The sequence below is a fragment of the Rhyacophila brunnea genome, unplaced genomic scaffold (assembly GCF_057557595.1).
Source record: "Rhyacophila brunnea isolate RB1 unplaced genomic scaffold, BYU_Rbru_1.0 scaffold_12, whole genome shotgun sequence".
In the NCBI taxonomy this organism is placed as follows: Eukaryota; Metazoa; Arthropoda; class Insecta; order Trichoptera; family Rhyacophilidae; genus Rhyacophila; species Rhyacophila brunnea.
The window spans coordinates 23,310,888-23,326,056 of NW_028232774.1; the positions used below are offsets into that span (position 1 = coordinate 23,310,888).

Consider the following 15,169-nt stretch of genomic DNA (forward strand, 5'->3'; position numbering starts at 1 on the left):
CAAGTGAATGTGTGGATTGCAGTAACGGCACTCGGTGAACTGTCGGACGCTGTTGAGTATTGATCACATAGATACAGGGATACCCTGTTATGGTGCAATCCATACCATCAAAAACGTCCAGAACCCAAAGTCGAGCTTATTAAATTTTTATTAAAAGCTTATTAAAAGTCTCAGCGTTTATAGATTTTTGTATGATTTGGACACAATACTTTAAACAGTATAAACCGTGACTTTGGCTTTGACATTGTAGTCCTGCTTCATTTTCAAGTTCACATTCGTATCATTTTTCAATAGGTGTGAATATATAATTTTTTTCAGGTTTTGATTTTTTGTATAAAACTATAACAAGATGGGCACTGTTGATCCTGCGACTCCCCGTCTGACGACATGCATTCCGCTGCCTCTGGCCGAAGAGCAGTTGGCCCTCATCGTGGACAAGTCCAAAGACTGGGCTCTCATGCACGGGGTGGGAATGCGAAATAAAAATGCATTCAGCACCGATTCCCTACAGGTTTGTCAGTTTTCATTCTCATAATATTGTGTATTTTGTAACTAAGAGCATGAATAATGAATTCCTTTCCGATTGGAATTCCATCGAATCCTTGGTCAAACTAGTCTTGATGAGCGACTTATATTAGTTATGAGAAATTATATTGTACATTTCATTTATATTATGTAGTTAAATTAAATGTTTAATTTTCTTCTGCAGTTCGCCCCTTTCGTCCTGACCCCGTCAGCGTTTCCCCGGTCGGAGTTTAACAAGGCTGTGGAGATGCAGCCTATCCTAAACGAGCTGACACATAAAATCTCGCATGATTCTGATTTCCTGAAGGAATCACTCGCCACAACGCTCCCCGTCGACGACTTTACGGCTCGCCTCTATCGCATCTGGGAGACTGTCCTCGCAGAGGGGATAACGCAGGTAAAGTGTCTCAATGTCTGTAATTTGATGTCTTTATTGTTTACGAGTGTTATTATTTTGCCAAATCTGAAATTCCATCGAAATACTTTATGTAAATACTTACACTTAAACGTTGACCAACGCGTGTCAACTTATTTCTTCCAACCTGTGCAAACAATTTCTTATTTAGATATTTATAGATTAATATTTAGACTCATAGTCCATTGCGCAGGGTAATGGCTTCTCATACTAGGGATTACGGGTTCTATCCTTGGTGAGGTCACAATAAATCTATGTGATTTTCTCAAACCATGGCATATTTCTGTGATGTGTCTCAATGCTGTAATTGGTGTTAATATAATTAGAAAGAAGCAATTTACAAAACCTTTACCTTGAAAAGGGTAAACTTTGATTCTTCACACTAATAAACATATCTTTATAATATAATAAACATTTTTTTTAATTCAGTGAACAATTCACAAGATTTAAGAATGCAACATTCTTTATTGAACATACATAACACCTCAGAAACATATTATTAGAAAAAATCTTTAAAAAAAAATGTGTGATATACTGTGTTTTCTAATAATACATTTCTGAGGTGTTTCTGAATTATGTACCTATATGTATCTTTCTTTACTTATTTCACATTTGTTTTTTTCATGAATTAAATTTTTTTTAAAGGTAGCTATTTTAAAATAGTACAATAATTGTTAGTGTAATAAGTATGTGAATATTTTCTTTAATTTGTTTACCTGTGTTGAGTTGGTCGGCCACATTTTGGAAACTGGGGAAATCTCAAGTCCTATTTTCATATTACTAGTGATTAGTCTGTATTTTTTTTTAATTGATTTCATCGTATTAATTTTATTTTATGATGTTTATTCCTACTCAGTGATCATGATATTATTGCATTACTTTGAACCTTGCAATTCCATCCTGTTTTTTCTAATATTAAATGCATTGTGTTTCTTTATTTTTTTTCAAATTATTCGTGTATGCGTTTCATGTGTCTAGTCGTATTTATTTATTTGTAGTATGTATCATGTAATGTTTCTAATTATTATTTATGCTCTTTGGTTATTCTATTTGGCGTTTTTATCCTCCTTTATGAGTTATTTATGAGCTGAGATGAGCTTATTTTGACTGATGACTTCTTAAAAAACTCCAATTACATATATAATGTATACAGTATATTTAAAATATTATGAATCCCTGAATAATACATTGATTTATCACTGTAAATACTTGCATGAAAAGGATTCTAAAGAGGTATGCTTGTAAAAGAAAAATATATTTTCTTAGTGTTAATTGCAACAAATATAATTTTTTATAATACCTAATAATATAAAACAAAATATATAAATCATACTTATGTAATCCATATAGTTTAATATTGATTACTACGAGCTTTGTCCGCTCAGTTCTTATAGATTCTCTAGTTAGAGAAACAAGACTGTATTAAGTAAATACCATAATATTAATATTTACGTTTACTTATACAGTATAACCCCTATTTTACGTTTTTTAAGGGACTGAAAAAAAACCTAATTGGAGGGAAAATGTAAAAGGGGGGTATTGAAAAAAAGAACATTTAAATTTTATGTTTCTAAAAAATAACGTTTTATTAAAAAACAACATTCAATTTAAATTTTTATTGAAAAAATCATGTATATTAGTTTGTTGCATTTTTGTTATGTAATTCTCTTTTAAGACTATATAAACATTTAAAAGTGTCATCTTGAATATCAGCAAAGCTTGTAAAGTAGGTTTTTAAACCCTCGATGAACCTCATTGCTTCTTCTTTTGTTGGAATATCAACCTCTTCTTCATCAGACAGTTCTTCAGCAGACAAGTCTGCTGGTGTTAAATGACTGTCAACAATGTCATCAACAACGCCGAACTCGGGCCAATCACAGCGTCGCTCGCCGACCAATCACCGTGCGCCATTCTAAAGACACGGAGTTTTCCCTCCAAACACCTTACGCTGTTCGAATGTCACGACCCAATCATTGTCAAGAGCGCGTAACTCGCATATTTTGAATATTTCCGACGTAAATCGCGGGAAAGAAAAACGTAAATGCGGGTATTAAATGTACTGAAATACATCGGGACTGAAAAAATTACACGCAATTGCCGGGAAAACGTGAATTCCGGGCACGTAAAAACGAGGTTATACTGTATTTACAACTTCAATAGTTTCTAACACTTAATAGAAAAAAAATGTCTACTTAATATAATGTATATTTTATCATTTACTATAAACCACAGATGAAAATTTAATCATCTAATTAAATTTGTATGGAAGGTTTAATTTATTCCTTTCGGTTTATGTAAATATTATGCATGTCCAACGGTTCCATCTAATCTATGGTTTACTACTATAAATTAACGAGACTAGCTGTTTTCTATGATTTATTAACTGTAGTCATTATTAATCAAAAGAGAAATAAAGAGACATTCAATAGTGGCCTTATTTATTCACATCATTGAGAACAATTTATGAATTTTAAAAAAACATATTAATTGCAATCTCACCTGTCAGAGAATATTGTTTGGTCAATTATGTAGTAGATAATGTTACCCTCTGGTTAAATCGTAATGATGTCATCATGTACATAAAGATTCATCTAAATATAATTAACTAAATGATTTCACACAATAATTACTTATTGGCCACACTGAGCAAAATTGCAGAAATGGAAAAAAATACAAACATTATTACGGAATGGAACATTTAAGGTCACTCCCTTGATGGGTTGGCACAGTTCGGTATGGCATTGACTCGGCATGCCTGAACAGTGCCCCAGTTATTCATTTAAATTACAAGCTACACACTAGTCGATACTGCACAGTCACATGTGTTCGGCATGCTGTTTATCCAGAAATTTCTACGCCTATATACTACTACATCCGTCAAATAAATGCATCGCTGTTGTATCATTACCGTTGAAGGCATGTCAGTATGTAGCTTAGTGTCAATTCGTTTCCATAGCATAGCGAAAAATGTGCCACCATGTCAGTAGTATCAAATTAATACTGCTGATACTACTTGTTACCTATGATTCTTTAATTCTACAAATTCCCATTTAGTTTGATCGATAATCTGTGGATGCGGTTAAATTCCTCTTCACACTGTTCAGTGTTGCCAGACCTGAAATCGAATAATTCAGTGCTCATCTCACTCATAAAATTAGTAATGAAATAAATTCTTTCGAAAGAGGAGTAATTTGATATATTCCCTTCAATGATATTTATGACAATCGTAATATTACATTTTACATGTGATACATTAATTGCCCAGATACTGTTGAACAAGAACTTCTTGTCCATGTATTAAATCTGTGAACTTACAATCCCCTCCAGTACAGCTAATCACCCTTCCGTTTTTAAATGAGGAACGCCCCCAAATTTATCATTTCAATTTACATTCCAGTAATGTATAGATCTGTCAATTTACGTAATTTAATGCTTTTTATAATATAATAGAAATATGTCTAAAACGATCAGGAGTGATGTTAGAATTTTTATTAGTAAACTTCTGATTTATTGTGAGGAAGAAAAGGAGTAGCATTGAAAAGGAGAGCCAGTACATTATTTAAACACACCTCTAGCACGCGTTGCCGCCATGACAGGTACATTACTAGAAGTCTTCTACATGCGATTACAGCGACTTGCTATTTTCGCCGATTTCTTGTTGTCAGATAATATACGTCTTATACATACTAAATTTAATTATAGTGTCTATTCATACTTCACCGACGTCTTATTGCTAACTCTCCCTGTGTAACCAGTATTTGACGTCTTGTTTAAATCACATATATTATTATTTTACATTTCCGTTTTTATAACATTATTATTAAATTACCGAGGATGTTGCCATTTGAAAACGATGATTCCCACTCTTGGTTTAATAAAATATATGATTTGTTTTAAATTGCGAGTGGGATTATTTCATTGAGATTTATAAACATAAAAATATATAGTTATCGTCCACAATAATATTTAGTCATTGTATTATTCATTGTCGTCAATTCTAATAATTGAAGATACTATTTATAGTAAAAGTATGTTTGATTATCGTTAGGTATATTTACTAAGGCAAGTTCACACCGTATGGCTACAAACAGTAAAGTTGACGAATAATATAGTTTAAGTGTACTATATAATATGTATAGTAAACCATATTTTGACGTTACAGCTATAAGATAGTGCGAATGCTTCTATAGTGTAATAACTAAAATGATGGTTGATAACAGTTTCTGTGTTATGTACACATTGAGAAAACTGTTGCCGAACCTTTGTCAACACTGAAACATTGAAAAACTTACGTGTGTCATAGCAGTGGGTCAATTGAATCAAAAAATATATGTACATACATTGCATAAAATTCTTAGATGTCACAGCAGTATAATAGTTTTAGTATTAATTTTGTTAGCAACATTTATGTAATAATATGTAAATGTTCACTTTGTGTTTCTGGCTGAAATTTTCTGACTAAACAAACAAACTTGGCATAGTTAAAAGCTGGATTTTAGATATTTTCGCAGCCTCATTCTGAAATAATTACAAGATAAAAAGAACTTTTCATATACAACGTTTTTAAATTTTCTGTTGAATCATATAAACTTGACTTGACTAGCTTAAACAATCAAAAAAATTTATACTTGATAGAAATAATACTGAGATGTCATTTTGACATGTCATATTGATTTCCATAGTAACGCACGTATATATTAATAATTTAGTTGCTAGGACCCCAGACCCCCTAGCAACCAATAATGGTGTCGAAATAACTTTTCATACAAAACAGAATTAACTGAAAATGAATTCAATTCTACTTAAAGATGGCTAAAAGTATTAAAAAAATGCATTGGCATCGTGTATCTGATATATTCTAAAAGTTTCAAATGTCTCGCTAGTCGGGAAGTTAGTTAAAAATCGATTGCAAGATTTGCACCGGACAAAAAACCACCGGACAAATAAGAATACGAGCTAAGAAAAACGTTGTAAATAAAAGTACTTGTCAGCCGTTGGTTACAATTTAATTAGCAAGACTCATTCTCACTTTCGATGAAAACCTTCTATATTTAAATACGCAATATTCATCTAGCAATTGTGTATATAATATGACTACATTTTGGGAAATTGAAAATGGAAATGGGAAATTAGTTTATTCGGAAAATAACCATTTTTGTGGCTAATGTTGAAAACTTTGTTTTAGGACAATTTTTTGAGAGATAGTGGACGAAATACCTAAAATTCTGCTTACCACTATATCTAGTTTGTGAGGTAAAAATGTATGTTCATTCACAAAGTGAACGGTTTCATCGAAATCTTGAGTTACCAAGCTGGAAAAACTAAAAGACCTAATACATTGGGTTAAGAGAGTCAATATGAATGAGCGAAGAAAATGTACCTACATATAAATAAATGTCATTCTTTTATAAATACTGTATTATATTTCACTTTCCGTCTTCACTGTTAATATCTTTCATTTCACTCTAGCTATCTGGGGAATGGCTGTTATATACCATTGGAACTGGTGCCATCACGTAAATGATGGAATCTCATTATATAATCGTGACAAACTATAAATTAATTTATGACTCTTACTGCTTCATGATAGTGGAGGTTTCATAATTGGGTTGGAATTTTCGAGTGATCTCTTCAACTTGTGCACAATTTTTTTTCTTTCGGGTTCACATCTACTTTAATAATTAATACTTTTTGATTTCTCGATTTCTGTTTTGGCATTTGCATGGTGTGTAATGTTTATATTATACCTATTCTGCTTCATAATATTTTTCAATCCTGAATGGTCCCGTCTGAATCCTCAATCCTTAGTAAGTCATACTTTTGACATGAAATGGTGACCATCGTCAACGCATGTCATATCTATTTAACTACAACTTTTTAATTAATTTGTGACAATTTTTAATTCTTGAAAAGTGGCATAATAAAAATGTCTTTTCTACTCTTTATTTCTTTTTGTTTAATTTTAAATAACAAATTTTCCTATTTACAATATATCTATATCATTTACGTCTACATTACAATGAAAATTATACTTGATGTAGTCGCCGTTCAGTCAAAAATCATTGTTTTGAGATAATATATTATAATGCAAAAGGAAAAAGGCGAAGTCTAAAATCATTATTATTCAGGAGATCTAAATAAAGATTGATTTTTGAACCACTCAATGAGAACTCCTATTTGGGGAATCATCCTTTTTCTCATTTGTATATATTATGGTTCATTTGGCATATTCTACTCATTAAAAAGAACCAGTGTTGCCTATAATTATTATACAATTAACTTTGATTACACGAAAAATATAAAATACTATAATTTTACGTGAAATATGCTAAAATACCATAGTTTTGAGGATTTTAAGACAATAAATGTTCATCAACTATTGCTTTTTCAGAAATACTATATTTTTTACACCTTTGTACTATAATCAGCATAGAAAAAGATGCCAACACTGTTTCAGACATAGATATAGTTTTTGAAAGCTTAAAGGTGTATAAAAACAATCAACAATTCAGCATGGTTGCTCTCTGATTGGTGAGGTTCAGGATATTGGCCCATTTAAAGAGTATTTTATAATCAAATTTTGAAATTCAATGAGTCCATTGACATTAAACTCAAAACTGGCATTTCTGTTGATAATGATTTGCTTGAACGGTGACAATATAAAAGAATGATAAAAATTTAATGCAATATCTGGTATTATGATCATTTCACTCCACAAGTATGACAGCTTCCATATTCCTACAAAATGTGGCCACATCGCATTTTGATTTCCCATTTACCGTATCGTATGGCATCCTGAGTTGTGCACCATCCTTTTATAGCCAATATCCCTGGGGATGCTTCGTTCGGACATAATGCTGGAGACCAAGTGTCCTCACCTGAGAAAGTGCAAGAGACATTCACCATATTGCTGCTGGAAGCAGGTGGAGATTAACAGCATTGCGTCTGGCTTTGGACACCTGGGTCCTGTTTCCAGAGCCATCCAGAGGTAGACGCGACACTTGATTGTTATAGATCTTTGCGGGTGCGGGTGTCAGGCAAACGCTATCATTATTTATTGGCATATTTAAAACGGTTTGTTAGAAATATATTCGTTAATTACTGAAACGATGCATTCTTGGAAAACTGTTATAATCAAAATTTAGGATCACTGATAATATGCAATATTGATTGAAGCAACACTATAAAAATTTTCAGGGGCACATCATGTCATTTATTATTAATTTTGGTGAACACACTCATGTGTTGAAAAAAGAAAGTATCATTCTCAAGACATGTATTGTGCGATCACTGTATCTTATTAACCTTACTTTTGCCATGGCATTATATTGTTTATCTCTAGTCTCAGTGAAACGGATTTAGTCCAGTCACACTAAATGCATTCAATATAACTTTTGTTTACATTCTACTATACTGGATAAGATAAGTAAATCAAACACTTGTTGTGTTGTACTTAATGCGTTAAAACTTTCCAAAAATTGATAAATATAATAGTGTTCGTGTAATATTTAAGTGCAAGTAATGTTATAATTAGTTATTACTTGGTGATTCCTTTTGTACTTATAAAGGATAACATCATATTGGAAATTGTCTGATTAGTACCTATCCTTATATAATGTCATTCATATTTTTATTTGCCAGTCATATACCTACCACAATGCCAAAAGGCACTGAAACCGATTTTTATGAAAAAGTTTTAATCTATGGCAACACAAGGCATGTGAAATGAACAGTTTCAATACAGAATTGGTTCTTATTTCAAAATTTATTTTCCTATTTACGATTTTAAATGAGATTGTAATATTATAATTTTATATATTTACTAGTATTTAATATATTTTGAAAGTTTGTCATTATTGCATCGCTTTGGTAGGCATGGAAACGTGTGTTTTTTGTATTAATAATAATTGTTTATGGTCATTCTGCTGTTTTGAGCAAATCCCTAATCCCGCTTGAGACCTCTAGCTGAATCGTCTGCATAGCATACGATATTTTATTCTCTGTTTTTACCCAATATCCTGCTGGTATAAAATTAAAAAAAAAAAATGTAGTATTTTTGTGTGGTTATTCTGTATTTAATTGTAAGTAGTAATTTTACCAATTTACTCCTGTGCTTTTTTATCACTACTAAAATATTAGAATTGCCAATTGATTAAGTGTTGCCACCGTTAGAAATGTATTACATTATGATGGTTCATAATATTTCTATTTTATTTTTGTCACAAAAAATGAATTCGTGTAACGAACACATGCATCAGAAATACAGCTTTTTGTTTCCGGCCATAGAAAAAGGCATAATACATATTTTTTAAATTGTTTTAACGCAGTTGGTATTTTTATTGAAAATAAAATATTTTACTAAAATTGGATTATATATTACCATCTGTTAATATTAACACAAACTAATACAGTACACTCTCAGTAATCCGCTACTCGATTATCCGACAACTACTATAATCCGCCGTTATTTTTACTAGTTGAACCACGAAATCAAGCTCTATAATTCGCCGGTATTCGATTGTCAAATTCAGTAGTCCGCCGCGTATAAGTATACAACGCAGATGAGATGATTTTATTTTGGAAACTTCCTCTTAGTAAAATTTACGTTCATCGCGAAGAAAGTAATGTACCAGGGAGGAAAATGCCCAAGGACGGCATCACAATAATTATTATGCATACATAGGGAAAGCCAGGAATCCTAAGCCATTCAAGAATATCTGCCTCACTGAACAACTGGTTGTGTCAAGTGGTTTACTGTTTTATTAGTTAATAAACTCAGTTTATAAATATGTATAATTTAGTAAATACTTGATTTTGATTATAAATTAAACCGTAATTTGCGAGTAAAAATTTCTCAAAAAAACTATTTTTACGAAATACCTGTTTTAATAATTTTTACCATATTTTGTATGTATGCACTATAATCCGCCGTTTTCACTAATTGGACACTTTTCGGGTTTTTGGGGTGGCGGATTACTGAGAGAGTACTGTACTTTTAAAACCAATAAAGTATTGGTTTATGTCTACATTAATAGTTTTCTTCTATAATGTCGATGAAGAAAGGTCATGATATGAATAAAATTTATCACTCACCCGATGGACGGAATAGTTTAATCGGCTGCGTGTGCGCTTGCTGATCAAAAGGTCTATGAATCAATCCTGCCTGCTGTCTTTACTTTTTATTTCATTTGTTGGGTGAATCATGACGATTTTCCATCACAGACCAGCAGGATTCACTCTCCATGTGTACAGCATGTAAGAATTAAAACTAAATAAATTAGTTATGCTTTTACTATATTCCACGAGGCCCACAATAGTCAGGCTGTGGCACGAAACTGTGTTACTAGTACTAGTCATTGTCTAGTCAAAATAGTAAACTGTTTGTAGAGAATGTTAATTATTGCATATTGAAATATATGGAAACAATTTGAACGACATACTCAATCTTCATTTAATGCAAACAGGTTATCGCACTGATTTTGAATATAATCAATAACTAGCACTACCATAGTAATTCACAATTCAGTGCCACCACCTGAATATAGTTGGCCTTGGATATTCCCATATATATTGATAGGTATAAAAATGTTTAGTGTTCAATTCAATATTGATATATTTTTCTTCAAAACACTCATCTTTATAATACATCTACATACATCTCAAGCATGTCCAATTGATTTAAGAAGTATTCAATGTATTGTTACTCTTTAGTATTTCTTTTAACGAAAGGCTTGTATTGTATAATATACCAATGGTTATGGGCTTTAGGATGCACATTTCTTTTTATGGTGGAACACCTGCAATTGAAGCAGCTTAAATATTTAATGTAATATTTCTAACATTCATTTCATAGTCATAATTTTCTCTTTCTTATTTTATAGTATTTTAAATCTGGTTAAGTAAGCCGTTTACCTTGTTTTGAAAACTATTTATCTCTATATGTGTTATCTTATGTGAATCTCGTAAATCAAAAACAAATAACTTTTTTTCAGGAGACTTATCTTTAAATGAAATTTCTAAATTTGCAAAATGAAGAAAATTCTACTCAACTCGTGGATTGCAATTTTTTCTTTTGTTGGATTGATTTCTTAAATTATTACGCATGTTATAGGTGCAAGAATTTGACACAGAAGCTATAATAGATTCGATAATACTAGTTTGAATGAGAATCTTAATTTTTTACCTAAATGGGATTTCTGAAGTTACTTTTACATTAAAGATTTTTTAATGAAATCATGAAAGACTGTTATTTTCAGTTATTACATAATTAACTATCTAAAACATTCTTTTTCCTAATAGTTATTTTAGTAAATACTATATTATACAAAATTACCTTTTTTTTTTTTTAAATAAGGATGAAAAATATTTAACAGTATGTAAATATTTAAGGTAGATTCAATGACTTTTACGAACATTGAAGGTTTTCAATACAGTGAATGAATGCTACAAGTATCTAATAATCTGCAGACGATCTTGTATACTTTGATAGTCTTCTTGAGATTATGACAGATGGTAATATTCTAATGACAACATTAATAATTACTGCATATCCATAATGTCTTTTTCAAAAGCCTGGATCGTGAATTGAAATCCCGTGTCTGGCAAATTTACATATTGTTTTTTTCAAAGATGTTGGAAAAAACCTTTGCTTATTGAAATAGAGCCTGAATGTAGATTTTAAATTGAAGTAAATAAACGACCTCTGGTCCACTGATTAATGTAGCTACAGATGACATTGCAGATTCATTTGAAGAGAACTTCACACTTCGAGGGCTTAGTGTCAAACAACACTATCTACAAAAGTGCAACTTTACAGGAGAGCCAAAATTCGTTATTTTAGATTCTTGTAACTTAACAAGGGAAATGTTTATTTAAAACCTAATGTTAATATTTTATAATTTATTGTGTATTGTACATTTATCTTGTTTATGATGATGTTAAAATTTATAGGGATAGTTTTAAAAAAATATGAAAACAAGGGTAACTTATGTAGTTAGCGTTAAACTTTACTGACGATTTAATAAGAAATTAGAAAAGATCATGTAGCCGTAAATGTAAAATAACGTTATCTCAAAAAAAAAAAAAAACACTTTTTTGTAGATAGCGTTGTCTGACTTTAAGCACTCGACTTCTTCTATGACATTCCACTATAATTTCAATATAATTCTTCTTCTTCTTCGATGGCGCTACAGCTCAAGTCGAGCCCTGGCCTCCTCCACCGCCGTCCTCCAGTCCTCCGCACGTCTTTTCCAGCAGTTCATGATTTTTAGCAGCTGGTTGGCATCTTTTGTAATGTTGTCACCCCATCGTGTGCTTGGCTTTCCCACTGGCCTTTTCCCCCCTGGGTTTCATTCGAGGATCTTCTTCGGTATCCGTGACTCAGGCATGCGCTGGACATGGCCTGCCCAGTTTAGCCTCTGGAGTTTTATGAAGGTGGAGAGTTTTGAATCTTGGTATAAGCGGTATAGTTCTGTGTTGTACCTAATTCTCCATCAATATAATTCTATGAGCAGATATTGCCAAAATAATCCTATAGGCTTGGATAGTGTATAATAAATTAAAATCGATGTTGCCGTATTAATGAAGACATTTGAATATAGAATTTAGCTATAAAAAAAATGCATTATATAATGTTAGTAAAAGGTGATTCGTTATATTTGCGATTGAATTGTAATATTACAAGCAATAGTAATTTGTATGTTATCGCTTACCTTTTCCCTGGCAATTTTCAATTGAAAAACCATTCATTGAAGGTTGAATTTTGGAGATTTTTGTTTAATAACAGCCTTGAAATATCTGTGGTTACAACAAAAACAGTTATATTATCATTGCCCTCAATATAATACAAGTCGTTGAAGCATTACATTATAATTTTTTTTTCTGTTTGCTATTCAATCCGATTCGAATCTTGTCCGCCTCGCGAAGAGGTTTCTTAACAGGTTATTTTTTTTACGAGAAATGGATGTTGACTATTTGCTCTCAACCATCATTCATTCTCTCGATCCAAACACACATTTAAATTGGCAGAAGCAGATACCTTTCCACATGTTCATTGTGAGCGCCATAAATAAAATGGTTAAAAGTCATCTTTTAAGATTTTCATCAGTGTGGGATTAAAACTTTGTTTATCATACGTAATTCGCTAATAACTAAATATATTTAGATCAAAGATGCCTTCTTTGATTTTCCTATTAAAGTTAACTCATTTAGTGCTAACAACGCGACTGGCGTGTTTGCAGTAGTTGGCCATTAGATATAATTAACATGATATATAAATGTGGTAATTAAAAAGTAATTAACTGGTCAGCTGTGAATGTACTAAGCAAGTTTTAGGCTCAGTCTCTATCTAAGAAGGTTTTATTCGACGTCTTTGCTAGGGATCTTCTAATTACTGTAAAATGTATATGGTTTTTGTAATCAGATTAGGCTAACCTGATTAATTGATTTTCCTTCTGAAAGCTTATCTGTTCACTCTGTATTTTATGAAATATAAACACAAAAGAAATATTCAATTCTCCCAGACCTTGAGAGTTCATTTCACTTCTGTAAAATATATGAGACAATACAATGTTTATTATGCTATGAGAATGTACATAATAGATTATTCAATTCGTAATGGTCAATATACGTCATCTTTGTGCTATTACTATGTCAGTCTCAAGTTTCTTTGTATTGACATTTAAATTAGAATATTGTTATGATCATTAAAACTATTCACAAATTTTAAAGCACTTTACGATGCATTGTGTGAAATAAATTATTATGCACATTCAACACAAATTTCAATCAAACGAGGTTATTGTTTTAAAATAGTGGTTTTAACAATGATTTTCAAGAAACTTTTTTTTTTATAAAGATGGACCATAAATATATTACTCATAAATCATCTCACATTGCAAATTTATTTGTAGCATGTTTCTAAAGTATCAAAGTTCTTTTATGAAGAGTATTTTATAAAATTTTTCACAGAGTAATAGTCTATATTTTATAAAATATGTCTTTCATAAAAGTTAATAGGACGACATTACCTTCTGTCAAAGATTAGTCTATGATAAAGAGTTTTTTGCGGTGATTGAACATGGAATTTTTTTAGTTATGTACCAATATTCATTGCTAATAAAGACAATAACAGAATTTAGTTTTAAGCCTCAACTAAGAAAATTACGTTTTTCTAATAATCCAGTTTACACCTCTGGTCATGATATTATGATTGTAATAAAACACCGTTTCGCAAGAAGTCAAGCAAAGATTGGAGATCTTTTAATGAAATGTATTCATATTTTTGCTAAATTCATCATCTTTATTTGAAATTTAAATACAGGTGTTGCATGTATTATATATTTATATTTTTACCACTCAAATTGGGTCATTTAGTATGTATATTAAAACTGAAACGCATTGAGCGTGATACATATTAACATATTTAATAATCTGTCATAGTCCAGTTAGTGTATTCATGACTTTTTGCAAATTTAATTGTTGACACCATTTTTTATCGCTATTATTTTACCTTCACAAAAGCAAGGCCAATGGCAACTTGAATTGATAACAAATTTTATAAAGATTATCACAGATAGTGTACCTACATCATCTATACACAATTCATAAATTTCCTGCAGTTATTGCAACACTTATTAGGTCATTTATAAAAGAATAGTTTTTACTTGTATTATAAATTCTAAGTCTTTTTACTTTGTATTATGATGCCAAATGTTTCACAAAAACCTCTTAAAATTAAAATAATACAATCTATACAAACGAAATTCCCACAATGCATACTTAATTTAACATGAAGTGGGTACATACTTCATATTTTTATCTAGCTAATTTGGTGGTTTTAGTTTAAATAATAATCGTCGTGGGCATAGATAATCATCAATTCTGGCAAATAATGTTGTTTCAACCGAAGACAATAAAAAACGCTATATTGACAGAGCCTAAATCTGTGTATGGCGTGAATATGTTGATAAGTCTAAAAACATAAATTCTCAGGGTAGCTATTTGTACGCTTGGCTTTCTGTGATAAATCAGATCATGTTTTTAAATTTTAGTAAAGTGTTTGTAAATTCTCACCAAACTAAAATTTAAAAACATTCCTGATTTACCACAGAAAATTACAAAATAATAACTTTCCTGAGAATTTATTTTTTTAGACTTATCAAGATGTTCACGCCATACGCTGAAATATATGGGGCGTATATTTCCAGTCCACATAATATGGTTGAAATC

At 31.1% G+C, this 15,169-nt stretch overlaps 1 protein-coding gene across 3 annotated transcripts in view; it reads left to right on the top strand.

Moving 5' to 3' along the window:
• Positions 1-15,169, top strand: part of LOC147077937 (glutathione synthetase-like) — a 29,512-nt gene that overhangs the window by 388 nt on the left and 13,955 nt on the right. Inside the window, exons 2-4 of one of the 3 annotated variants that reach the window (XM_085960997.1) lie at positions 319-511; positions 710-922; positions 7,762-7,928. In XM_085960997.1, coding sequence (XP_085817123.1) covers positions 350-511; positions 710-922; positions 7,762-7,928 — 542 coding nt within the window. In that variant the 5' untranslated portion in view covers positions 319-349. The remainder of the gene's footprint in view (positions 1-318; positions 512-709; positions 923-7,761; positions 7,929-15,169) is intronic. The other 2 variants (XM_085960999.1, XM_085960998.1) reach the window with 2 other exon arrangements.